Source organism: Hemitrygon akajei, chromosome 32, assembly GCF_048418815.1.
Source record: "Hemitrygon akajei chromosome 32, sHemAka1.3, whole genome shotgun sequence".
NCBI lineage: Eukaryota > Metazoa > Chordata > Chondrichthyes > Myliobatiformes > Dasyatidae > Hemitrygon > Hemitrygon akajei.
This window is the reverse complement of record NC_133155.1, coordinates 7,981,886-8,009,825: the sequence shown is the minus strand read 5'-3', so window position 1 is coordinate 8,009,825 and position 27,940 is coordinate 7,981,886. Positions and strand designations below refer to the sequence as shown.

At 39.3% G+C, this 27,940-nt stretch overlaps 1 protein-coding gene, 1 non-coding gene and 3 pseudogenes across 7 annotated transcripts in view; 1 reads left to right on the top strand and 4 right to left on the bottom strand.

Moving 5' to 3' along the window:
* Nucleotides 1-27,940, bottom strand: part of pabpc4 (poly(A) binding protein, cytoplasmic 4 (inducible form)) — a 53,284-nt gene that overhangs the window by 10,587 nt on the left and 14,757 nt on the right. For 5 of the 6 annotated variants that reach the window (XM_073034693.1, XM_073034694.1, XM_073034698.1 and 2 more), the window contains 5 exons: nt 25,427-25,566; nt 23,519-23,613; nt 19,509-19,646; nt 15,529-15,624; nt 14,758-15,030 (listed from right to left, as the gene is read on the bottom strand). In XM_073034693.1, coding sequence (XP_072890794.1) covers nt 14,758-15,030; nt 15,529-15,624; nt 19,509-19,646; nt 23,519-23,613; nt 25,427-25,566 — 742 coding nt within the window. Of the gene's footprint in view, nt 1-14,757; nt 15,031-15,528; nt 15,625-19,508; nt 19,647-23,518; nt 23,614-25,426; nt 25,567-27,940 lie in introns of those variants that run through there. The other variant, XR_012097006.1, reaches the window with a different exon arrangement.
* LOC140719586 (NADH-ubiquinone oxidoreductase chain 6-like) lies at nt 2,878-3,433 on the top strand (annotated as a pseudogene).
* Nucleotides 3,863-4,868, bottom strand: LOC140719585 (NADH-ubiquinone oxidoreductase chain 5-like; annotated as a pseudogene).
* On the bottom strand, nt 5,712-7,643 carry LOC140719804 (NADH-ubiquinone oxidoreductase chain 4-like; annotated as a pseudogene).
* LOC140719839 (small nucleolar RNA SNORA55) lies at nt 17,739-17,870 on the bottom strand. Its single transcript, XR_012097023.1, has one exon. It is a non-coding gene; the product is annotated as a small nucleolar RNA SNORA55 (small nucleolar RNA).

Here is a 27,940-nt window from a genome sequence, read left to right as displayed (position 1 = left end):
TTATCCAGATATCCCACCTGTGACAACTGGATGCCTGCAGGTCTCAGGTACCAATAATGTTTTTCCTGCTTTGTGTCAGAATGGTTTCTGTTCAACTGTCTAAGAACAACGCTCTTGAATTGGTTGAGTACTAGCCATTTTAACCCCTTTTAATCCAGATTACATAAATTTACATGCAATACTGTGTGTATTATAATTATTAAATCAACTTGCCATCTTCAATATTTGAGAGCTGGTAGGTAGGGAGCTCTTCGGAGAGCAGCAGGTGGCACAGCTAGAAAGCTGCTACCTTCTAAGCGCCAACAATTCTGGTTGAATCCTGACCTCAGTGCTGAGTGTGTGAGGCCTGCATGCTCTCTTTGTGACGTGTTAAGATTCCTTGTGTCCTGATTTCCTCACACATCCCCAAAGCAAGTAGGGGAATTAACTGGTACTACAAATTTCTCTTAGTGTGTAAGTGAATAGTAGGATATGGGTGAGTATAATGGGAATGCAGAGCGAATAAACTAGAGAAAATTGTGAGGGATTGGGATTGTTCTATGCGCCAACAAACTGAATGGGCTGAATAGCCTTTTCTATGTTGTAAGGAAATGTGACCCAGGCTTGAAGGAATGCTAATGTATATTTCCAAGTCATTATAGTTTGCAACATAGGGGAAAACTTGTATGAACCTGGTCCTAACATCCTTACAGATAGGCTGGGAAGTGTTGTTAAAACATCTTAACAATTGACAATGGAAAAAACTGCATGAAAGGTCAATTGTGTGAATGCTTTCACTGGGTATCAATGAAAATGGTTTGTTTCATCCAAAACAGTTAAATGTTGTTGGACTATGTTCATCCAGATGTATGTGGCTCTTGACAGTGACGGTAGTGGGTGTGACAACAGACAATAGACAATAGACAGTAGGTGCAGGAGTAGGCCATTCAGCCCTTCTAGCCAGCACCGCCATTCACTGTGATCATGGCTGATCGTACACAATCAGTACCCCGTTCCTGCCCTCTCCCCATATCCCTTGACCCTGCTATCTATAAGAGCTCTATCTAACTCTCTCTTGAATGCATCCAGAGCCTTGGCCTCCACTGCCTTCTGGGGCAGAGCATTCCACATATCCACGTTTGAAAGGTCCATAGCCTGGTTACGAAACCGAATGCTCAGCGGCCTGGAGAATTATGCCTGATTAAGGATATTATGTTATAAAACATTGGAGTGCCAAGAGATGGGTGTAAAGGAAAGGAGTGTTTTGGAATAGGGAAAGCCCTATTACAAAACATGGTATGTTATAGACTAGGTCTAAATAACTAACGATATTAATAGGACGGTAGAGATGTTGCAAAGGTGGGATGTATTAATGATAACGGATTATAAATTAAGTTAGGATTAATCGTTAAGTAGTTATGGAAATAGGTGATCATCTGTTAATGTTGATTAATAATTAGTTGAAGATGAATTGTTAGTATTACGAACAAAATCTGTTCTACTTGGTGAGATGTAACCCTTGTGTTTTGTGATGTGCTGCAGTCCCAATAAACTGTGGGGATGTGTAAATCCAAGAGGTTCCCTATAATGGGTAATGAAATAGCGGAATATAGATTAATGAGGATTAAGCTCTTCTGTTTACAAGACCAATGCCTTGAATACTGGGCTACTAGGGTAATAATTTAGAGGTTTAACATTTTGTTCTCTCATCAACCGGCGATTGGGAAGAGAACAAGGAAGGAGGAGAAGTAGGTGACTGAGGCGATTTGGCCAATGGTGATGAATGGTTGTTCTACGGGCTGGCCGCCGATTCATGTTAAGATAATTGTGTTTGCTACTAAAAGTCAGAAGAGGAGTTGTGTGATTGGGCGGAAGGTAAGGCTTCGCTGTTTAGAGGTGTGGAGAATGGGAACTAAGAGGAGGATTAGGATTGAAAAGACGAGAGCAAGGACACCTCCTAGTTTGTTGGGGATACAGCGTAGGATGGCATAGACAAATAGGAAATACCACTCCGGTTTAATATGGGGTGGTGTGACGAGGGGGTTGGCTGGAATAAAGTTTTCTGTGTCGCTAAGAGGTTGGGCATGAAGAGAGCTAGGAGAGTGAGTAGGAGTAGAAGAATGAAGAAGCCTATGAGATCTTTGTATGTATAGTAGGGGTGGAATGGGATTTTGTCTATGTTGGAAGTGAGTCCGGTTGGGTTGTTTGAACCTGCTTCATGAAGGAAGAGAAGGTGAATTATAGTTAGAGCTACAATTACAAAGCAAAAGAGAAAATGAAATGTAAAGAATCGGGTTAGTGTTGCGTTATCGACTGAGAAGCCCCCTCAGATTCATTGGACTAGGATGTCTCCAATATAGGGAAGGGCTGATAATAGGTTGGTGATGACGGTTGCCCCTCAGAAGGATATTTGTCCTCGGGGAGGACATAACCTACGAAGGCGGTGGCTATAAGTAATAGGAGGATGACTACTCCAACGTTTCAGGTTTCTTTGTTAAGGTAAGAGCAGTAGTAGAGTCCTCGAGCAATGTGGAGGTATACACAATTGAAGAATATGGAGGCACCATTAGCGTGGATGTTGCGGATTAGTCAGCCATAGTTTACGTCTCGACAGATGTGTGCAACTGAGGAGAATGCTGATGAGATATCTGCGGTGTAGTGTATAGCTAGGAAGAGACCTGTGAGAATTTGGATAATTAAACATAGGCCTAGCAGAGAGCCAAAGTTTCATCAAATGGAGATGTTGATTGGAGCTGGAAGATCAGTTAGGGAGCTGTTGATAATTTTGAATAGAGGATGGGTTTTGCGGATGTTTGTGGGCATTAGTTAGTTCTTGTAGTTGAGTAACAACAGTAGTTTTTCAGATTAAAGGTCTTATTTAAAGTCTAAGTAGGAATAATGACATATGTAATGTTGATTTTGATAGTAAGTTTTATTTTAGGTTTAGTAGCTGTAGCATCAGATCCTTCTTATTTTGCTGCATTAGGGTTAGTGGTTTCTGCTGGGGTAGATTGTGGCTTGTTGGTTGGATTTGGGAGTTCTTTTTTATCTTTAGTTCTGTTTTTGGTTTATTTAGCTGGGATGATAGTTATGTCTACATATACAGCAGCGTTGGCCACTGAGCCTTATCCTGAGTCCTGGGGGGTTTGATCTGTTTTAGTTTATGTAGTTGGGTATTTTGGCATTCTTTTTTGGGTGGGAGCAAATTTTGTGGTTGATTGAAGTTGGGGGGGTTGAGTGGGTGGTGAAGAGTCCATGGAAATAAGTATAGTTTGTGGTGATTTTAGTGGAGTGGCGTTGTTATATTCTTGGGGAGGTGGAATGTTAGTATTGGGGGGATTGAATGTTGCTTTTAAATTTGTTTGTGGTGTTGGAGTTAACGCGAGGAGTGTCTTGGGGGGCTTTGCGCAGTTTAGTAGAACAGGGTAAGTGCTATAGACAAGGCGAGAGTTAAAAGGAATAGAATTATATATGTTTTAATGAATCCTTGTTGGGGAGAAGTCGATAGTTTAATTATTGATGTTTGTTGAATGATTGGGCTTTTTGGGCCAATTTTTTCATTTCAGGAGAGGTCAATTATTTGGGTTGAGATGGTTACTGGGCTCAGGATAGGTTAAGTTTTGGTAAGAGTTGGTGAATAATTGGAGGGAAATAGCCTAGTATATTAGAGAAGTTGTGGGTGGATAAGTTAGGGTGTATTTTGAGTTGGGTGGAGGTTAGGTTGACTAGTTCTAAAGCTAATGTAAAGCCTAGGATAGTTACTAAGAGGGCAGAAAGTTTTAGGAGTGGAGTTATTGTTATGATTTGTGTTTTTGTGGGTGGTATGTTGGAGGTAATGATTAGGCCGGTTAGGATGCTTCCATAGGCAAGATGTTTGATTGGGTTAATGTAGGGGGTTATTTTCATTGATCAGTGAGAGGGGTGGGAACCGTGGATGTTTTATAAGTGAGAAGAACACTAGGCGTAAGCTATAAATAGCGGTAAAGAATGTAAATAATAGGGTCAAGGTTAGGGCTCAGGCGTTTAGGTATGATGTGTTTATTGCTTCAATGATGGCATCTTTTGAGAAGAATCCCAATAAAAAGGGTATACCAGTAAGGGCTAGGCTGCCGACTGTGAGGGATGAGGAGGTAAAGGGAAGGAGTTTATGTATACCTCCTACTTTTCGGATATCTTATTCGTCGTTGAGGCTGTGAATGATAGAGCCTGAACATAAGAATAATATTACTTTGAAGAAGGCATGTGTGCAAGTGTGTAGGAAGGCTAGTTGGGGTTGGTTGTGGCCGATGGTAGCTATTATAAGACCTAGTTGGCTGGATGTAGAGAAAGCGATAATTTTTTTGATGTCATTTTGGGTTAGTGCACAAGTAGCTGTGAAGAGCGTGGTTAGTGCTCCTAAACATAAGCAGAGTGATAGGATTAGTTGATTGTTTTGGATTAGGGGATGGAGGCGAATAAGTAGGAAGACTCCTGCAACAACTATGGTACTTGAGTGAAGTAGGGCAGAGACTGGTGTAGGACCCTCTATGGCGGCTGGGAGTCACCGGTGTAGGCCAAATTGGGCAGGTTTTCCAGCTGCTACTAGGACTAGACCTAGGAGGGGGAGAGTTAAATCTGCATTTTTTGAGAGGAAGAAAAGTTGTTGGATCTCTCATGAGTTAAGGTTTATGGCAAGTCATGCTATGGCCATAATACGATTGTAAATGACGGCTTGAAGAGCGGCTGTGTTTGTGTCAGCCCGGCTCAGTCATCAGCCGAAATATAATACCTACGCCTTCTCAGCCAATGAATAGTTGGAAGAGGTTACTTGCTGTGATGAGAATATGTGTTGTAATTAAGAATAGGAGGAGGTATTTAAAGAATTTGTTGAGGTTGGGGTCTGAGTGCATGTATCATAGGGCAAATTCTAGGATGGATCAAATGACATAGAGGGCCACGGGGGTGAAGATGAGAGAGTAAGAATCAAATTTAAAGCTTATGTTAATGTCAATGGTTTCTAAGTTAATTCAATTTCAGTTGGTTGTAATGGATTCTAAACCTTGATCTAGTAAGATAAAGAGGGGGATGAAGCTAATAAAGAAAGAGGTTTTTACGGCTGTTTTGACATGGGTTGAGGATCAGGTGTGGTTGAGGGGTATTTTGGTAGGAATTATGGAAGAGATTAAAGGGTATAGGAGGATTAGGATGATTAATAAGAATGATGTGTTGAAGATTAATGAGTTCATAGCTTTAGCTTGGAGTTGCACTAAGAGTTTTTGGTTCCTAAGACCAATAGATAACTATTATCTTTCTAAAGCTTCAAGAAAACCATGGATTTGAACCATGGGTGGGGGAAATTAGCAGTTTCCCTTGTCCCAGACCTTTCTTGGGTAATTAAAAATAATTTAACTTTTATTTTTAGAACAACAATCTAATGTTTTTACTGAACTATAATTACAGGATGTTCAACCTAGGACTAGTTCTGGTTTAGAGAAAAGGAGTGTTGGGATCAGGTGGAAGTATATTAATAGGTGTTCTCGTGTGTGGGAAGGATTTATAAGGGCAACGTGAGGGGGAAGAGGTCCTTGTTGTGTTATAATAAATATGTATAGGGAATAGGAAGCGGTTAATAGGACACCTAGTCCGGTAATAATAGTTCATTGAGATCATTTAAAAAGGGAAGAGATGATGAGAAGTTCGCCTATTAGGTTTGGGGAGGGAGGTAAAGCTAAGTTTGCTAAGTTGGCAAGGAATCATGAAGTTGCTATTAGTGGAAGAATGATTTGTATACCTCGGGTGAAAAGCAGGGTTTGGATGTGTGTTCGTTCGTAGTTGGTGTTGGCTAAGCAGAGAAGGGCGGACGAGATAAGGCTGTGGGCGATTATTAGGGTGGTTGCTCCTGCGAAACTTCATGATGTTTGAATGAGAATGGCTGCCGCTACAAGGCCTATGTGACTTACTGATGAGTAAGCGATTAGGGATTTGAGGTCTGTTTGACGTAAACAGGTGGAGCTTGTTATAATAATTCCTCAGAGGGCTAAAATTAGGAATGGAAAGGTTATTTCTTTTGTTAGGGGGTTGAGGATGGGGATGATTCGTATTATTCCATATCCTCCTAGTTTTAGTAGGATTGCAGCTAGAATTATAGAGCCAGCAATGGGGGCTTCTATGTGGGCTTTAGGTAGTCAGAGGTGTGCTCCGTAAAGGGGTATTTTTACTAGGAAGGCGATTAGGCATGCAGCTCATCAGAATTTGTTTGCCCATGAGTTAAGGTTTAGGAGTTGGGGGAATTGAAGGGTTAATGTTGAGAGTGAGCAGAGGTCATTTTGTAGGATGAGGAGAGCGATTAAAAAGGGCAGGGAGCCTACAAGTGTGTAGAATAAGAAGTAAGTTCCTGCACTTAGTCGTTCAGCTTGATTGCCTCAATGTGTAATGATACTAAGTGTTGGGATGAGAGTTGCTTCAAATATAATGTAAAATAGGATTATTTCGGTAGCACTGAAGGCTATGATTAGGAGGAGTTGGAGGGTAATAAGGAGGTTGATGTAAATGCGTTGTGGGGTGTGTGGTTCATTGCTGAGGTGATTTTGGCTGGTGATTATTATCAGTGGGGGGAGTCAGCAAGTTAATACGAGTAGTGGAGATGATAAGGGGTCAACTAAGTGGAAGTTGGAAAAATCTCAGCCAATTTCTATGTTTCATTTGAATCAGTATAGGCTAGTGAATGCGATGAGAAGGCTGTGGGTGATGGAGGTAGTTCAAAGTCATTTTTTAGGGGTAAGTCATGAGATTGGGTAGAGTATGATTGTAGGGATGATGATTTTTAACATTGCAGAAGGTTGAGGTTTTTTAATGTATCTGAGCCGTGGATGCGAGCGGTAGCTACTAGTAGGGCTAGGCCTGAGCTTGCTTCACAAGCTGAAAACGTTAGTAAGATTATGGGTGTGAGGGAGCAAGTGGGGGAAGCTATTGTTATTGATCAAAGAGAAATAGCAATAAACAAGGATAATATTATACCTTGGAGGCAAATAAGAGCTGATAAAATATGGGAGCAGTTTAGGGCTAGGCCTATAAGGCTTAGAGCAAAGGCAGAGGAGAAGAAGAAGTGGATGGGGGACAAGATACTTATGGGTTTTCACCATAATTAATTGAGCCGAAATCAATGGTCTTAATTTTGGATTAAGTATCTATTCTGCTCATTCTAAGCCCACTTGAAGTCATTCGTAGATTAGGCCTAAGGTTAGGAGTAGTAAGATGGTTGTTGCCCATAAAGAGGTAATGAGGGGGGAAATTGAGTTGATCTCCTCAAGGTAATGGTAAGAGGAGGGCAATTTCTAGGTCAAATAGAAGGAAGAGGATGGCGACTAGGAAAAAGCGGAGTGAGAAGGGTAAGTGTGTGGTTCCTAGCAGGTCAAAGCCACATTCGTATGGGGGTATTTTTTCGTTGTCAGGGTTGAGAGTGGGTAGTCAGAAGGCTAATATTGCCAAGATTAGGGAAATGAGGGCTGTAAGGGCGACAATAAATGTGATGAGGTTCATTACTTTTCCTTGGATTTTAACTAAGATTAAATGATTGGAAGTCACTTGTACTAGTCTTTATACTAGAAAAGTAATTATTATGAACCTCATCATTAGATTGAAACGTAAAGGAATAGTCAAACTATGTCGATGAAATGTCAGTATCATGCGGCGGCTTCGAAGCCAAAATGGTGTTGGGATGTGAAGTGGTATTGGATTTGTCGTAGGAGGCAGATTAGTAGAAATGAAGAACCAATAATTACATGGAGGCCATGGAAGCCTCTGGCGACGAAGAAAGTGGTTCTGTAGATACCATCGGCAATAGTGAAGGAGGCTCCGTAGTATTCCATAGCTTGGAATGCAGTGAAATAAAGTCCCAAAATAATTGTAAGAGTAAGAGCTTGGATGGCTTCTTTTCGGTTGAAATAAGCTCGTGTATCTACGTCTATTCCAACTGTAAACATATGATGGACTCAAACAATAAAGCCAAGAAGACCAATTGCCATTATTGTTCAGACCATTCCCATACAACCAAAAGGTTCTTTTGTTCCTGAGTAATAGGCTACAACATGAGAGATCATACCGAAGCCTGGTAGAATAAAAATATAGACTTCTGGATGACCAAAGAATCAAAAGAGGTGTTGATAAAGAATAGGGTCCCCTCCACCCGCTGGATCAAAAAAGGTCGTGTTGAGATTATGATCTGTGAGAAGTATAGTAATGCCTGCTGCTAGGACAGGGAGAGATAGTAAAAGAAGGACAGCTGTGATAAGAATAGATCAAACAAAGAGGGGTGTTTGATACTGGGAGATTGCATGTAGTTTCATATTAATAATTGTTGTGATAAAGTTAATGGATGCTAGAATAGAGGAAACACCTGCTAGATGTAGGGAGAAGATGGTAAGGTCTACGGAAGCTCCGGCATGTGCTAGGTTACCAGCTAGTGGGGGGGGTAAACTGTTCATCCTGTGCCAGCTCCAGCTTCTACTCCTGCTGGGGCTAGTAGTAAAAGAAAAGATGGGGGGGGGGGGGGGGGGGGGAGGAGTCAAAAACTGATGTTATTTATTCGTGGAGAAGCCATGTCTGGGGCACTGATCATTAAGGGAACCAGTCAATTACCAAACCCTCCAATCATGATTGGCATTACTATGAAGAAAATCATTACGAAGACATGGACAGTGACAATTACATTGTAGATCTGGTCATCGCCCAGCAATGCACCTGGTTGGCTTAGTTCTGTTCGGATTAGCAGACTGAGGCTAGTACCCACTATACCCGCCCAAGCACCAAAAATTAAATAAAGGGTGCCAATGTCTTTGTGATTATTAGAGAATAATCAACGATTAATTATTGCCACAGGTAAGATGGCTGAGGTTTAAGCGGCGGATTGTAGCTCCTAAAGAGAGGTTCAAGTCCTCTTCTTATCAAACATCAGCTCTGTAGTATAAAGATACTTGGGATTGCAAATCCCAAGAAGGAGAATAGGCTCTCCCGGGGCTTCTCCCGCCTCACTGCCGCTAAACAGCGGGAGAAGCCGAAATAAAAGTTCGCTGGATTGAACGCTTAGCTGTTAACTAAGACTTTATAGGATCGAGGTCTATTTATCTAGTAAGGCTTTAGCTTAATAAAAGTGTTTGAGTTGCATTCAGGAGATGTGAGATAGAATCTTGCAAGACTTAACAAAAATTAAGAGATTTTCACTCTTGTTTAAAGCTTTGAAGGCTTTTGGTTTGTTTAAACCTAAATTTCTTATGTGGTTAGTGAGAGGATTGTGGGGGTGAGTAAAAGGAGAAGGAGGGAGAGTGATGTTGTTAAGGCTAGAACTAGGTTTGGTTGGGAGGTTTTTGTTCGTCACCAATTTTTAGTGCTAGGGAAATGGAGAGGAGTGTGGCAGAGGTTAGATTAATAATCTCGGTAATGCTTCACTAACCTGTGAGTCAAGCATTTGTGGCCCCAGCAAATAGGAGGAGGGCAGAGGCAGTGGCCTGCATAAGGAAATATTTTGTGGTTGCTTCTGTTGCTCGTGGATGGTGTTGATAAATTATAAGAGGGATAATGGCTATTGTATTGATTTCTAATCCAACTCAAATTAATAATCAGTGTGAGGCAATAAGTGTTATTGTGGTGTCTAATCCTAAACTAAGGATTGTGATGGAGAGGACTAAGGGGTTCATTAGTAGAGGAAGGATTTTAACCAACATGTTTGGGGTATGGGCCCAAAAGCTTGAAATTAGCTGACTTTACTTAGGAAATAGTATAATTGGAAGTACTAAGAGTTTTGATCTCTTAGGTATAGGTTTGAATCCTATTTTTCTAACGTAAGGAAGAGGAATGGCTTTAACATTCATTATCCACTCTATCAAAATGGCCCTTTAATTCAGGCACTTTTCCTTTTAGGAAGTTATTGGTGGGAGGCTAGCTGTGGCAACAGGTAAGGTGATATGTCATAGGAGTATTGCTAGTGTTATTGGTAGGAAGTTTTTTCAGACGAGGTGTATGAGTTGGTCGTATCAAAACCGTAGATAAGAGGCTCGAATTCATAGGAATAATAGGGTTAGTGCAGTTGCTTTAAGTATAAGGTTGAGGGTAGTAAGTTGTGGAAGATGGGAATTATAAGATGTTCCTAGGAATAAAATAACGGAAAGGGTGTTTATCAATAAAATATTAGAGTACTCAGCTAGGAAGAAGAGGGCAAAGGATATTCGATGTTAAATCCTGAGACTAGATCGGATTCACCTTCTGTGAGGTCGAAAGGGGCTTGGTTGGTTTCTGCTAGCGTTGAGATGTATCATATAAGGGTCATGCGGGGACAATTAATCAGATGGTTTCTTGGCTTAAGTTGAATGTGTGGAGCGTAAAACCCCCTGCAAAGATAATTAGGGCTAGGAGGATTAAGGCCAGTGTTACTTCATAGCAGATGGTTTGTGCAACTGAGGGCATATTTGGAGTTTGAGGCCCAACCTGAGCCTAGGATGGTGTAGACTGTTAAACTTGAGATGGCTAAGATAAAAAGTAGACCTAGGTTCAGGTTGAAGATTGAATGTGGAAGGGGTAAGGGTATTCATAGCAATAGGGCCAGGGTCAGGGCGATGGTGGGGGTAATTAGGAAGAGGAATTGGGAGGAGAAGGATGGCCGTACTGGTTCTTTGGTAAATAGTTTAAGTCCATCGGCAATAGGTTGTAGAAGATCATATGGGCCTACTACATTTGGGCTCCGGTTTTCATCAGAGTTGAGAGAGGCAGGACTGCGCAGGCGTGTGACGTCGGGCAGTGAAGTGTGGGAGATTTAAAAGGTCAGAGATTTGTTGGTGTGCTGTAGGCTTGAGCTGTGATGCTTTCTTTACAGGTGGCTGCTTTTGGACCCACTGAGGAGTGATCCTTTAGAGATTATAATCATTACCCTCCTATTAAAGTTGTTTCTTAATTCAAAAAAGCTGTACCCTTTTTGAATAACTATTAAATTTTACAATTGGGCTTGTTGAAAGGGTTTTTGTTTACTGAGTTGAAAAATTAATGCAGAATTTAAGTTCTTTTTTTGGATAACCAGCTATCACCAAACTCGGTAGGCTTGTCACTGCTACTTGGGAGTCTTCCCCCTCTTTTGCCACAGAGGTGGGTTGGCTCTGGTATGCTGCTCCGAAGTAGCTCGTTTGGTTTCGGGAAGTTAGACTAAAAAGCTTTTTGTCTAGTTGTTCTTGCTAAATCATGATGCAAAAGGTACGAGGGTGAGTCTCTGCTTTTTTGTACTTTAACGGTTTATTTCATTTCTTTTTCAGCTTTCCCTTGCGGTACTGTCTCTATAGCTCAAAGGTTCTGTTCTATCACCTATACTAAGAAGGATAAAATGTTTTAAATTAGGTGATGGGGGGGGGTGAGATCTATACTAGGTTAATAGTGAGAGGTGTGTAAATTTGTTTTGGCTAGCTTTGGGGTTCAAAATGACTCAAATTGCACGGGTGTCTCCTCGGTAAGGGAGGCGCTTTACTATTTTAGCTACATTTTGGTTAAACCAAGTGCACTTTCCAGTACACTTACCATGTTATGACTTGCCTCCTCTTGTTGAAAAGATTTTTAATAAAATTTATGGTGATTTTTCGAGGGGAGTGACGGGTGGTGTGCGCGCACTCCAGAGCCGGTTTCAGTATAATGTTCTGAAGTTTACTTACTGCTAAATCCACCTTTAAGAAGTTTTTCATGCTTCTGTTTGTGTACTCTAGAAAGAGAATGTAGCCCATTTCTTCCCACTTCATTCGCTACACCTCGACCTGACGTATTGAGGGTAAAGGTCATTATGCTTACTGTTATGCCTTCACAGGGTGAGCTGACAATGGCGGTACATAGGCGGAAAGGGCAAGAAGTGGTGAGGTTAAACGCGGATTATCGGTTATAGAACAGGCTCCTCTAGGTGGGTTTGGAGCACCGCCAAGTCCTTTGGATTGTAAGCTAGCTCTTGTAGTATTCAGGCGGTGTATTAAGGTAGGTTTATTTATAACAATGTTTATGGTTAAGCATAGTAGGGTATCTAATCCTAGTTTGGGTCTTAACTGTCGTGAGGTCAAAAATTCTGTTTGTATAAAGTTACTTTCGTGAATGATGTTTCCAAACATAAGAGCGTATGACAGCTTAATGGAGTCTTAACTTTATTTTGGATGAGATATTTCTAATCACCCTTAACGCCGTGGAATATTAATTTGTGTCACTCGTATAACCGCGGTGGCTGGCACGAGATTGACCAACTCTTTGTAACTTTAATTGGCTCAAGCTTGCGCTTATGGAACAATGTTTATCACTGCTGAGTTCCCTTGTGGGTGTGGCTGAGTGAGGTGTCATGGGCTATTTTGAAATGTGCCTGATACCAGCTCCTAATCAAATTTATGGTTGATTAGGGCATTCTCACCGGAATGCTAAGACTTGCATGGGTAAGTCAAGTTATAACTAATATTGAGGCCAGGACCAAACCTTCGTGCCTGTGAAAAAGGTTCATTTTTATTTTAGCATCTTCAGTGCAATGCTTTGAGTTAAGCTATACTAGTGGCTCATAGTGGAGGAAATTGGGATAATATCAGGTTATGGAGGCATTTGATATGTATGTTGTGTGTTGTGTTGGTTGGTGATGCATGCTGTTTGATGTGTGATGTGATATTGATGCACTATGTAAGCCCACACATCATACCGGTGATTTGTTCAAAGATAATAGGTATATCAGGGCTAATAGTAGTATTTTTTTACATAAAAATTAAAATAATGTCCTGGAGAAGGTAACATTTTTGTCAGTTTTTTTTGTCCCATAATTGTTAAGATTGCAAAAAAGTTTTTTTGAAAGATTTTTTTTGCTGTTTTACGTATGAAAAGTACGCTTTGGCCCTCGTTTTTGGGGTTTTTCGAGGGAAATCCAGGTGTGCGTACGGGGGGGGGGAGGGGTTTTTCCATGAAAATTTTTCTAATCACTTTTTCAAATTATCTCCTTCTTTGAATCGGCCTGGACAACATCTTAAGTTTATCGAATTCCACTTTATTACACTTTTGTCGAAGTTTAGTTCTTTGTGAAAAATTTAATTATGTCTTTTTTAAATCAAATGTTAAATTCTTCTAAAGGATATCAATTTAAAAGTTTGATTAATAACCTGACTTTGACTTTCTCGGGTAGTCCTTGAATGTGTCCAGTGAATATGAGAGTAGCTGGTTAGTGACTAGGTGTCAAGGTCATTAACACCTTATCAGAGTGTGCCGGACGCAAGAGATGTGGATGCTTGATATGGCTCCCAGAATGGGGCCCCCCTCCTAAAATCCAAAAAGGTTGAGGAATGACAGTATCTCCCCCGGTCCGTCGTGTAGCGTAGGATCGGGGTTAAGAGTCTTCAGATTTCTCTTCGCAGAACGCGAACTTGAAATCTTAAGACTTACCCGATCCGTCAACACGGAACAGGAGCCAGTTAAGGGTGAGATGCTTTACAAGGGAACTAGACGAGATGGAGTGCCAACTAGCCACGATTACGGGTGAGATGCCTTACAAGGGTGCCTAATGCCACTGGGACAGTCACTGAGTGTGACAGACGCTGAGTCGGCAATCAAAGCCCAGGAGGTGAGACAAAGTGACACTTTGACAAAGTGTGGGCAGAGAGAAGGTGATGACAATGTTGGATTACTTGTACTCTGTAGCTTCCTCAGAGTGGCAAGTAGAAGGTAGCTGAACACTGGGTATAGAAAGTGAAAGACCAGTTGCCTGGCAACTGAACAAACAAACTGACACTTCACTAAATGTTGTCCAAATCTCTATTAAATGTGGTCGTTATCTGAGGATGTGTAGCTGGAATTGAACACTGTGCATCTTATCTTCTGATGGGGCAGAATTTATAGATGAACATTAAAAGTGGCTGGGCACAGAGGAAGTCATGATCTGGTTACTGACAGCCTACAATCAGTCATTTTCCTTTAATCTGCGTACGAATCCAACAGCTGTTTCCCATTGACTTCAGTTTTAAAAGATTCCTCGATGTCACACAATGACAATTTTTTTAAAATGCATCCATTCATTTTCTGGATCTGGTAATCAGTTATGGCTTACACATGGAAATCAATGACCTAACCTGCTTCAGTACACAGTGTATGAACACCAGCAATTCCCACCTGAACCCTTGACAAAACTCAGGATGAGCTGGTCTATAAAATAACAGCAAACTAGTAAATAGTGATTTTAGTGGAACAAAAATGAACACAATACTCATGAAGCCCAAGTTCCAGCTGAAAAAAAAACATTAGTTTACTTTGCTGTTAGGCCAGCATCACTTGTCAAGGTCGCCTGTCCAAATAGACATACTGACGTTGCTGTGCCTTACTGCACCTTGTGGCACATAAAGTGGCAACCCTGCCGTTTCTTTGGCATTTTTGGCTGTTTTTTTTACAAGGACGAGTTCCTACCTCAATGTTCAACCCAGCACAGATGTAAAACGTGCAAGGAGCCAGGCGGATTCGAACCCGGGACCACTCACCTCGAATTCTGGTGTGGATGCCACAACACTAGTAGCTGGCTGCTCCGCTTGATAGGACTGGAAAATGACCTGATACCTTTCTCCTTTCTTATATTGTTAACGAATTTGCTTTTAGTTGGAACTTCTGATATTCAATCCAGATCAGAAAGTGATATATAACCTGGCTCAAAAGCTGCAAGAATCTGACAGAACTTATTTCCTTCTAATTTATCAAGCTCTTCTTTAAAGCTCCTGTAATTTTTCACTGCTTCTGGGATGCACAGACAAATGACAAAGAACATCAAGAACTCACCTGAGGCACCGCTGGCATAAAGTAGCCTCCAGCAGCTGGCTGAAACTGGTTGATGATTGTATTGGCCGGCATGGCACGCATCCCTGCAATACGTTGCATATATTGATTAGTTAAGTGAGCTTTGCGCTCCTCTTTTCTCTGAGCAAGGGCTACATATAGCGGCTTGGAACCAACTATACGCCCATTCATTTCTGTTACAGCTTTTGTGGCTTCTTCAGGAGAGGAGAAGCAGACAAAACCAAAACCTTTGCTTCGGCCATCCTCCAGCATTACCTTTAAAAAAGACAAATTATCACAAATTTAAGTCACTTAAAGTTTGCAAATAAGTAGGCCATTTGGGCTCGCAAGCTTGCTCCAGCATTCGATAATATTAAGGCCAATCTTTTACCACAGTCATTTTCCTGCACTATATCTACAGTATATTCCTCAATTAACCACAATATATAAAAAATTATTCTCTATCTCGAATATACTAAGCATCTGAACCTCCAGAGCTCTCTTGGCAGTCCAAAGAATTACCATCCTCTGACTCTAGATACATCAGCCAGGGAAAATATCACTTTGCATTTACCCTGTCGAGTACCTGAATGGATCATCTCTAGTGGGATCTAGTGGGAATGGTTTACTTAAGGTTATCGACCTTTCATAAAATCCTAGATTTTATGGAAGTATGGCTTCTTAAAAACAAAAATGATAAAGTTAAAAGGCAATTACTCCATTTATTTTTTTAACCAACCGAATCCATTGACAAAACCTTGTTAATGAACATACCTTGGCACTGGTGATTGAACCAAATGGAGCAAACTCCTTTCTCAGCTTTTCATCATCGATAGTGTCATCCAAGTTTTTGATGTATAGATTCACACCCTAAAATCATTTTAATAATTGTCAGTAGTGCTCTTTACAAATTCATGTTCTCAAAATTGACAGATGTCATCTAATTACCAAATGTACCAATATAAATGATGCATAATTCCAAACTAACCCAATATCGTAGTTGCAGAAAGCACTAACTAAAAGCAATTTCCAGTTCAAAGGTGCTCTACAAATAAATGGGACGCTCTTATCGTGCAAGATGCTGAACTTAACAATATGACAGATCTAATGTTAAAATCTGCATTAAATATGGGCCACAAGTAGGCAATAACCAAATATTATTTTTATATGCATTTAATCAAAATTAAATACACTTGCAACAAAGGTTTGTGAACTCTTTACAATTACCTGCTTTACTGCATTAATTACTGAGAGAATGTGGTCTGATCTTCATCTAATTCACAATAGATAAATGCAATCTACCCAAACTAATAACAAACAATTGTACTTTCCATGTCTTTATTGAACCCATCGTTTAATCATTCACACTCCAGGCTGGAAAAAATATATGAACCCTTGTAACTGGTTGCACCTCCTTTAGCAGCAATAACCTCCACCAAATGTTCCCTGTAGCTGCTGATCAGACTTGCACAACAGCAAGGAAGAATTTTAGACCATTCCTCCATACAAAAATGTTTCAGTTCATCAATATATCTGGGACATGAATTTTCTTCTTTTAAAACCGTTCTGCTGTTGATTTACCTTTATTTCAGATCATTGTCTTGTTACATCAATCAACTTCTACTGAGCTTCAGGACCACTACCCAGACATTCTCGTGTAAAATGTCCTCGATACAATTTTGATTTCACTGTTTCCTCAACGATTGCAAGCTCTCCACACCCTGAGGCAGCACCATGCTTCACTGTTGGGATGAGGTTTTGGTGTTGATGTGCAGTGCCCTTTTTCCTTCAAACATAGCGGTGTGAATTTCTGCCAAAAAGTTCAACTTTTGTCTCATCTGTCCAGACGATTGTCCCAGAAGCACTGTGGAACATCCAGGTGTTCTTTTGCAAACATGAGACGTGCAGCAATCTCTTTTGCTGTCACCCTTGGGTTCTTTTTCACCTCCTTCAGCATGTTGTGCTCTTGGTGTGATCTTTGCAGGACACCCACTCAGAGTGAGAGTAACAACAATACTGAATTTCATTCATTTGTAGACAATTTCTCTTACTGTGGACTGATGAACACTCAGGTCCTTAGAAACGCTTTTGTAGTCTTCCAGCTTCATGCATCTCAACAATTCTTCTGAGGACCTCTAAAAGTTGTTTTCATTGAGGCATGGTGCACATAAACGTATCTTTCTTGAGAAGAGCAGGCTCTGATCAGTAACCTGACTTTGTGCGTTTGTTTTATAAAGGGCCGGGTACCTCTACAACACACACCTCCAATCTCAGCTGATTGATTGGAACACCTGACTCCAAATAGCTTTTGTAGAAGGCATTATTCCAAGGGTCACATACTTTTTTGAACCTAGACTGTGATTGTTTAAATGGTGTACTCAGTATTGACGAGAAGTAGTACAATTTTTTGCAGGTTATTAGTTCAGGTAGATTATGTTTGTCTATTATTGTGACTTAAATGAAGATCAGACCACATTTTGTGAGTAATTAATGCAGAAAAATAGGGTAACTGCAAAGGATTCACAAACTTTTTCTTGCAACTGTATATTTATTCCTTAAACTGACATTTACTTTTTGTAGTTATCTGGCATTAATTGGCGTTGTTTAAATACAGAGAGTTGCCAGTCCCACTAAATGAAATCATGAAATAAATTTCACTGTTTTAGTCCTGAGTTCAGTACATTCCTGAATACATTACATTTTTCACCTGTTTTTGAAATGAGTGTTATCTATTCAGGTGAAAATTCAGGAAACTTATTTAAAAATTGATAAAACTTTCTTTCAAGAGACACTCATGTTGAGTGCTTACAGCATATCTCCTGGTACGATTTGCAGATAAGGACAAAGTGCAATCTACAACAGATCAAAAGTGTAGAATATCCCACATATCAAGGGCATCCACCTAATGACGCTGCTTCAGGATTGCATGGAGCCCAACAATTATGTTAATCAATAAGAGGAGAAAAATAAAGACTATTTAAAAGTAATGTTGCAAAGTTGTAGAGATAAGCCTCAATTTAGAGGAGACACATCTGGATTTACTCAGCATTGTTTTGGCACAACAGCTCCACCTGAGTCTGCACTGCAAAATCAGACTGGTTATTGGAACTAGGTGCTAAATTGCATAAAGACTAACATACACAGTACTAGATGCTAGCAGATTTGCTTTGTGCCCTCATTCTTGTTGCCCTTTCTTTGACAGTACGATAATGAGATCCATTTCCTTTAGCTGCAATTATCCAAAATACAGGTAACAGACAGGTAAACTGTACAGAGTATCTTGTAAATCCCTGTTGGTTCATGCCTATCTGTAACCAGCGATTCTTTGGGAAAAACATTAGTGATGGGCAATCTGGGGTATATCTTGGCATGAAATACTGCACAAATGGATATATATAGTGCCTTGAAAAAAGTATTTAGACCCACAACTATTTTCACATTTTACTGCTACATTTTCAAAATTTAAAATACACTGAAGGATTTTTTGAGCTAAAATACAAAACATTGTGCATCATGTCAAATAAAAAAAAATTGAAAACCTGACAACAATTTATAAAAATTATAAACCAGATTAGCAAGGCTGAAAAAAGTATTTATCCCCTTTGAATTACTATGCTAACTTTCCTAAGGTGCAATACAGTATTGTGCAAAGGCCTTAGGCACATAATTATAGTTAGGGTGCCTAAGACTTTTGCACAGTACTGAATTTGTTAACATAGAGTGAGTTTGTAAATCTGGTGAGAGCAAAGGATGTTGGGAATGGTGAGGTTAACTGCCACTCATGGACATTTTTCCCACAGTTTATCACATAATTCTCTGCAAACTCTAGACTGGTGAGCAAACTCTGAGGAGATCAGCAGTTTCTGAGTCACTCAAACCAAAATGCATGACACCCACAATCATTTCACTCAGTCACTGAGGTCACATTTCTTCCACATTCTGATGTTTGATCTGAACAACAATTGGATCCCTTGACCGTGGCTCATGCTTTTATGCATTGAGTTGCTGCCACACGATTGGCTAATTAGGTATTTGCATAATCGGGGTGTACAGGTGTACCTGATAAAGTAGCCACGAAGTGTATATTGGGACAATCACATCCAAATTCTGCCTGCAGTTCCTCTTGGAAGAATTAGGATTTCATTCAGAGATAACCCACGACACAGCCGTTCAGGTGTACTGGGCTCTTCGGAAAAGCCGGCTCATGCTCACTGAGCCACCAACACAAAGTGCACAAAATCTTATTTCTCAAAAGCATGAGGGATCAATCTTGCTTGCAAAATTAGGGTAGCAGAGTGGCTTACCAATCAAGCCACTCCATTGCACTAATCATCTTCCACCTGGAAAATAAGGCAAGCGGCTACACATAATCTCCTGATGGGAGACACTGAGCGTCATAGGAAGTCATTCCTACCTGTGGCCATCAAACTTTACAAGTTTCGGAGTGTCAGACACCCTGAGCCAATAGGCTGGTCCTGGACTTATTTCCACTTGGCATGATTAACTTATTATTATTATTTAATTATTTATGGTTTTATATTGCTATATTTCTTCACTATTCTTGGTTGGTGTGGCTGTAACAAAACCCAATTTCCCTGGGGATCAATAAAGTATGTCTGTCTGTCTGGAACCTTGATATGAACCAAGTTTCTGTCTTGCTTGATATTAATCAATAATAAAACCACTGTAGTAGAAATATTTTATAGAAAGTAATTATGCATTTCCAGGACTAAGCAAAGTAGTTTTATATCCACCTGGTATCTGCTGATTCGTTCCTGTTTTAACTGTTCAAATTTTCTTTTAAGTTCAGCCTGTCGTTCCACTTTCTTTTGGGCACGGCCAACGAAGAGCATCTTTCCATTCAGTTCCTTCCCATTCATTTCCTCCACAGCCTAGATGTAAACATGCACGAACATGGTCACATTGAAGATGATGTAAAATGGATTATCACAGATGACATTGACACGTAAGATAGGATTATTCATATGGTCATATGCCACAAAATGGCGTATCAGCTCTCTGGAGGCATAGAATAACTGAACATCTACAATCTTTCAGTGTGCAACAAAATATTATCATTCTTAAAAAATAACTTATTTATTCCTAGCAATTATATCTGTGTGAGAAAAAAAACTATCAAAACTAAAAATATTATTCAAAGAGCAATCATTGGAGTTTTTTCCAGAAATGTACTTCCATACAATCACAGATCTTGGTGACATTGAAGGGATTTAACGTAATTAACTTTCTGCTTTCTTCTCATTAAAATGTTGGTACAGTAGTGCTGGACAGTTTGTGAACCCTGTAGAATTCTCTTTTGCTGCATAAATTTGACCTAAAATGTGATCAGATCTTCACGCGTCCTAAAACTAGATAAAGAGAACCCAATTAAATTAATAACACAAAAAAAATATTACAAACAGGAGAAAATCTGCAGACGCTGGAAATCCAAGCAACACACACAAAATGCTGCAGGAACTCAGCATGTCAGGCAGCATCTATGAAAAAGGTACAGTCGACATTTCGGGCTGAACCCCTTCAGCTATTATACTTGCTCATTTATTTATTGAGAAAAATGATCCAATGTTATATGTATTTGTTGGAAAAAGTATGTGAACCTCTGGGGTAATGCCTTCTACAAAAGCTATTTGGAGTCAGGTGTTCCAATCAATGAGATGAGATTGGAGGTGTGAGTTGCAGAGGTGCCCTGCCCTATAAAAATCACACACAAAAGTCAGGCTACTGACAGATCTAAGAATGAGCTCTTATGTGCACCATGCCTCATTCAAAACAACTTTCAGAGGACCTTAGAAGAATTGTAGAGATACATGAAGCTGGTAAAGGCTACAAAAGATTTCTAAAGATCTGAGTGTTCATCAGTCCACAGTAAGAGAAATTGTCTACAAATGGAAGAAACTCAGTACTGTTGCTTATCACCCTAGGAGTGGGCATCCTGCAAAGATCACACCAAGAGCACAACATGCAATGCTGAGGGAAAAGACCTGCAGAAATCTCCAATTTGCTAAAGTCTCTCTCATGTCCTCGATAAGAAAAACACCAAACAAGAATGGTTTCATGGAAGAATTGTTTCATTCACTCTAAAGCAAACATTGCTACACACCTCATGTTTGCTAAATAACACCTGCATATTCTACAATGCTTCAGGGACAATGTTCTGTGGACAGATGACACATATGTTTGGAGGAAAAAGGGCACAGAACACCAACATCAAAACCTCATCCCAGCTGTGAAGCATGGTAGAAGCAGCATCATCGTTTGGGGCTGCTTTGCTGCCTCAGGGCCAGGACAGCTTGAAATCGTCAAGGGAACAATAAATTTAAAATGGTATCAAGACATTTTACAGGAGAATGTCAGGATTGAAGTCCGTTACCAGAAGCTTAATAGAAGTTGGATTATAAAACAAGACAATGATTGAAAAGACAAGAGTAAATCAACAGATTAAGAATAAGAATTTTTGTATTTTAGAATTGCCAAGACAAAGTCCTGACCGTAATCCTGTAGAAATGTTATGAAAGGACCTGAAGCAAGCAGTTCACACCAACATCCCAGAGTTGAAGCAGTTTTGTGAGGAATGGCCTAAAATTCCTCCAATCTGATGTGCAGGACTGATCAACAGAGCTGGAAATATTTGGTTGATGTTATTGCTATACAAGGGTTCACAGCAGTTACTGAAAGCAAAGGTTCACCAAACTTTTTCCAACAAATACATGTAATATTGAATCATATTTCCTCAATAAATAATTGAGTATAATTTTTGGGTTATTTATTTAATTGGGTTCTCTATCTAGTTTTATGACTTGTGTGAAGATCTGTCTGATGACATTTTAGGTCAGTTTATGCCAAAATAGAGAAAAGTCTACAGGATTCACAAACTTTCTAGCACCACCATATATCAGCAGTGGAATTAATGTGAAGGGCAATTAATCAACCATTGTTAGTTGTAACACTTGTAATAGTGAGATCACCAGTTAAGCTTCATCACCAGAAATATGAGAAACATAATCTTGTATGGCACATCAGTGCAGAATCTCTGACAGGTAAGTAGTCTTTCAGATAAAAAGAATCCAAGAATCTACCTACCACTTGAAAAGGTCCTCCAGCACTATTTGAACAATAGCTAGGAAGTTTACCTGGTGTTTTAAGCGTCAACTTAACCACTAATCAAAACACTGACTTTTATTTTGTTCTAACTCCATACGTTGCAATGTAATAGTGTTTAACGAACATGTCATTTCTAGAGAAAAAAAAGTTACGATTATTATTCTCTGGATACTAACTAAAATTACTACATTATGCAGATCACGCCAAGCAATTTCACCAAGTTGATAACATAAACCACTTGAAGGTAAATTCAAGACCACCTGGCAGAAAGAACTTCAACAGCAATTGGTCAATCAATGGAACAGGTTTTGTATGAAATCAAAGGGGTATTGATTTATTAAAATCTGAATTACACAGGATATCCCTCAGAAAATTAGCACCTTGGGTGCACATTGTTGGAATGGGAAGTAAGTTTTCTTCTAATTTTATCTTATTAATGATTCAAACAGCCTTGTATTATGCGACTACCAAAAATTTACTTGGTGAACCAGATGGATTCCGATTATTTTGAGTCCGTCATTTCTTAATTTCTATGACTGTACACCAACAGCTGCATTAGCAATACAGTGCTTGGAGACATCAGGTGGTTAAAAAAAAACTTCATCATGTCATCATTCTACTTGCACCTTATCCAGCTCAATAATCGCAGATCTTGTTACTGTGTCTACTGACACTTAAAATATGTTAATGCACACAAACAAAAAAAAGTTTGTTAATGATGAATCAATCTTTAAGGAAGAAGATGAAGATAGTTTAGGTTCGGGTTTGGTTACAAACTGTTAATGGAAGTACTTGAAAAATCACCCAGGTTGCTAAAGGAAGGGGAAAAAAATCATAAAGATTCTGCCACAATTTCTCGACTGCACAATTAATTGGAAAATTGCAAATATTACATTTTTGTTTATAAATTAAAAGACATGTGAGGATAAACCAAGTAACTACAGGTCAATCAGTTTAACCTTGGTTGGGGGAAGTTCAAAAAACAATATCAGGGACAAAATAACCAGTCACTTTGATTACTGTGGGATAAAGCTAACATGGTTTTGTTCAAAGCAAATCTAGTCTAAGGTAACTTGACAGAGTAGGAGAAATCTCAGGTTTATAGAAGATCAACTTTGGGTGAAGAAGAGAGACATGAAGGGGGCAGGGAATGCAGGAAGTACTTAGTGTGCATTAAAATAGCCAGAATAATACTTTTAGTTTAATAGCCATATGAGCTTATCACAAACCATACACTGCCTCCCACCTTCATTGCAAAAGCAGAACACTCAATCAGAACAGTACAGTGATAGTAAGATTTTGCAGAAAAGTGCTATAGGTTTTAAGGAAAAAAATATTGAACCAAAGAAAAAATATCATTGTGAAAATGACAAAAAAAAACACAAATAAAAGTTCACTATATATGTTCTAAAATTTTCTCATTCATCTGTATCATAAAATATTTAATTCAAAAATAGAATTAATGTACTTAAATATTCTCAAACAAACTTTGAGAATTTGTGATAATCAATTTCTGTGTATAAATAATTTAATTTTTGATTTAAATTGATTTCTAAATAACTACACATTAAATGCACGTTAAAAAAGTTTGTATCCATGTCGGAACAAAACGTGAAATGTTTCTGTGAACCACTATACACACCTTGGAGGCATCTTCATGTTTTTCATAGCTAACAAAGCCAAAACCCTTGCACTTTCCGTTTGGATCTGTCATGACTTTGACACTGAGAGTTTTGCCTAAGAGGGCAAAGAGAAAACAGAGACAGGACAGTTGAGCATTAGCAGATATAAAAATTAAGCAGCAAATAGAAATAGTGTTCCTTTACAGAAGCATACAAGTGCTTCCTTAAGGGCTAGGAAGAAACTTGCTCTGCTCACCCTTTCTAGTTTGCAGGATTATTTTTCTTATGATGTAGGAGTGCAGAAGGTTTGTACTCCTTACAAAGGACATTTAATTTTTTTGAAATGCTCAAAAAAAAGAGCAGCATGAATTTCTATCATCTTAAAAAATTGAATGTGTTATCAAATGTAGGATACCTTTGTTATGGCAGATATAAATGGTCTCTATTCATTTCAGTTAATATATATAGAACACTTTTATAGTCATGACAACATAGAAAACAGAAGGAGCAGACTATTTGAAACATAATTGCCAATCTTTCACCCCAACACCATTTCCCTGCACTGATCCATACATCTCAATTCTCTGAATACAGGTTTCCCCTGCAATCCGAAGGTAAAGCGTTCCTATTAAACTGTTTGTAATCCGAAATGTCGTAAAGCGAAGAAGCAATTACCATTAATTTATATTTTGAGCATTCTCAGACCCAAAATGATAACCTATCAAATCAAAGCAAATAACACATAAAACCTAAAATAACACTAACATATAGTAAAAGCAGGAATGATATGATAAATATACACCCTATATAAAGTAGAAATATTGTAGGTACAGTGTAGTTTCACTTATCAAACTCGGGAAGGCAGTGAGCCAAAATCGATTTGGAGAAAAAAATTGGCACGCACATGCATACATACGCACATGCGCACGCACGTACACTTGTGCACAAACAACTGCCCGCACAAGGCTTTACGGTCATTGTAGTCTTTCTCGGGGTAAACACGAGTATAAAGCGGGTGTCTTTTTTTCGTAAAAGCGAAATCCTCTTTGGTTAGCGAAAACAGGTACTAATGTAAGTCTTTCGTAACAGCGAGTTGTCGTAAATCGAACATTCGAAAAGCGGGGCCACCTGTACTTCAAAATTTATCAACCACTGTGTGAAGATAGACAATCAATATAATTGCTTTGATGGTAATAACATGATTGTGAAAGTCAACTGCTTTAATATTTCAAAGTACACCAAAAAGCTGTAATATAATTGCATTTAAATTATATTTTTAAAAAGATTTTAAAAATCTGCCTTCACTTCTTTTTCAAGATTTGAATAGTAAGAATGCCATAAGAAGAGAAAAGTAAAGAAAATATTTGAACTGAAAGGCAATCATATTTCACACTTCAATTTTGGAGCTATTACAGATATAAATAGAACAATTATTTGCTTTGCTTGCCATTTCCAGGAAAACTTACCATTTTCAATAAATTGTGGAGAGCATGGTTCCTGTGGTGGGGAAGTCTAAGATCAAGAGACACAACCTCAGAATAGAAGGGCGTACTTTTACAACAGAGATGAGGTGGCATTTCTTAAGCCAAAGAGTGGTGAATCTGTGGAATTCGTTGCCTTAGGCTGCTGTGGAGGCCAAGTCATTGGGTACATTTAAGGCAGAGGTTGACAAATTCTTGATTAATCAGGGCACGAAGGGATACAGGGAGAAGGCAGAAAATTGGGACTGAGAGGAAAAATGGATTAGCCATGATGAAATGGCAGAGCATGAAAGAATAGTCAAGTACTATACTGAAATCTTTAGGTTTAAAGGAAATATGAACATAGTACCCACAATACACACATCATAGAATGCTGTTCCCAGTATTATCCTTCTCATACCATAGAAAAGTATACTTTGAGCCACAGATCTGTCAGATTCCACTCACCAAATTTGTCAAACATTTCTTTGAGTCGTTCATCATCCATATCATCTCCAAAGTTCTTTATGTAAACATTAGTAAATTCTTTAGCCTTTGCCCCCAGTTCAGCCTCTCTCTCTTTACGGGACTTAAAACGGCCAACAAATCTAAATTAAACAATTACAGTGTTTAGTGACCCTCAAACATCATGCAAGTTCTATGATCCATTAAAAGTTAATATGAAGTCACACTTTTGCTTGAAAAGTATTTATGTAATAATTACTAAGAATTTAGTATGCAACGTTTTAATAGGTTAAGTCTCAACAGAACTTTGTAAATACTTCTCATTCTCCATGATAAAACACTTTTACATGTTTTTTCATGTAATCTATGAACTTTAATAACAACACTAAACAGAGTCAGAAACAAACAGTCAAGATTAAAAATAAATGAGAGGCTAATAAAATGGACATTTATACTTTCAGTTCCTTAGAGTTGTCTATCTTTTCAGTGGCATGCAAAAGTTTGGGCACCCCTGGTCAAAATTTCTGTTACTGTGAATAGCTAAGCAAGTAAAAGATGAGCTGATTTCCAAAAGGCATAAAGTTAAAGATGACACATTTCTTTAATATTTTAAGCAAGATTACTTTTTTATTTCCATCTTTTACATTTTCAAAATAACAAAAAAGGAAAAGGGCCCGAAGCAAAAGTTTGGGCACCCTGCATGGTCAGTACTTAGTAACATCCCCTTTGGCAAGTATCACAGCTTGTAAACTCTTTCTGTAGCCAGCTAAGAGTCTTTCAATTCTTGTTTGGGGGATTTTCATCCATTCTTCCTTGCAAGAGGCTTCTAGTTCTGTGAGATTCTTGGGCTGTCTTGCATGCAGTGCTCTTTTGAGGTCTATCCACAGATTTTCATTGATGTTTAGGTCGGGGAACTGTGAGGGCCATGGGAAAACCTTCGGCTTGCATCTCTTGAGGTAGTCCATTGTGAATTTTGAGGTGTGTTTAAGATCATTATCCTGTTGTAGAAGCCACCCACTTTTCATCTTCAGCTTTTGTTTTTACAGACGATGTGATGTTTGCTTCCCGAATTTGCTGGTATTTACAGGTTTCCCCCGCTATCCGAAGGTAGAGAGTTCCTATGAAATGGTTCGTAAGCCGGAATGTCATAAAGTGAAGAAACAATTACCATTTACTTATATGGGAAAAATTTGTGAGCATTCGCAGACCCAAAAAATAACTTATGAAATTATGCCAAATAACATATAAAACCTAAAATAAAACATATAGTAAAAGCAGGAATGATAAATACACAGCCCATATAAAGTAAAAAAACTTTTCTGCCATCATTGCAGCACTGTCCACCGTAACGAAAATCTCACACAAGCAATCTCAACAACACTCTCGGCGGAAACACTCTCTCCGGTAACCTTTAAGCTACGAAGCTGCCAAGACATACCAAATAACACAAAAAAATACACAGCCTATATAAAGTAGAAATAGTGTATGTACAGTGTAGTTTCACTCACTGGAATCGGGAAAACAGCGAGCACACTGATGATGGTGTGTTAGGCTGAGTTGTTGGAGGTTGGGGTGGTGGGAGACTGGGATGTCATCTCATCGTCGTCTGTTTCCATCAGGGCAGGCAGGTCACCTTCTTCCTATGTCTGCCTGCCTCAATGTCAAAGGTCAAGGTTCGTCGTCTGCTGTGGCTGATGTGGAAGGCTTGAAAAATGACAGTATGCTTGACTGCTTAGCCTCGTGCACTTTTCTATCATACAGTCTTTGTAAGCACTCAAACCATCCTGCAAATATGCCCTAAACCTATGTACCCTTTCAAAATTAAAATCATACTTTTCTGTAATCATTGCAGCGTTGTCAATCGCAGCAAAAATCTCACACAATTGCTTCACGTTCAGTTCCTGGACGTCTTCACTTTTGGGCCATTCGCTACTGAGTTTGGTTTTGATTGTTATTCTTCCTTCTTGCAATTGCATCAGTTCTTCATCTGTCCGTTCCTGGTCATGGGATGCCAAAACCTCTTCAACATCATCTTCCACAAACCCAGCCTCCTTAGCCAAACTCACTATGTCCTTATTTCATTCACCACGATCGAAACTCTTTTATTACGAGCTCTTTTAGGCTTTTCCAATACTTTAGAACTCATCTTGCTAACAGATGCACAAAATAAATCAACATAAAGCACAGATGCTCATAGGCACGTGTTTAAGCAATGCCGGCTAGAATGCAGTTCCAGGGGAGGCGCTCGGCTGCTCAGGGCGCGCGCTGCCTTTTTTCCTAACAGTGAAAACACCTTCTGTTAGCTAATTAATGTAGGTCTTTCATAATAGCGAGGTGTTGTAAAACAAACGTTTGAAAAACGGGGGGGGGGGGGGGGGGGCAGGGGCACCTGTAATTGAATTCATTCCTCCCTCTACCAGTGAAATGTTCCCCGTGCCACTGGCTGCAACACAAGCCCAAAGCATGATCGATCCACCCCCATGCTTAACAGTTGGAGAGGTGTTCTTTTCATGAAAT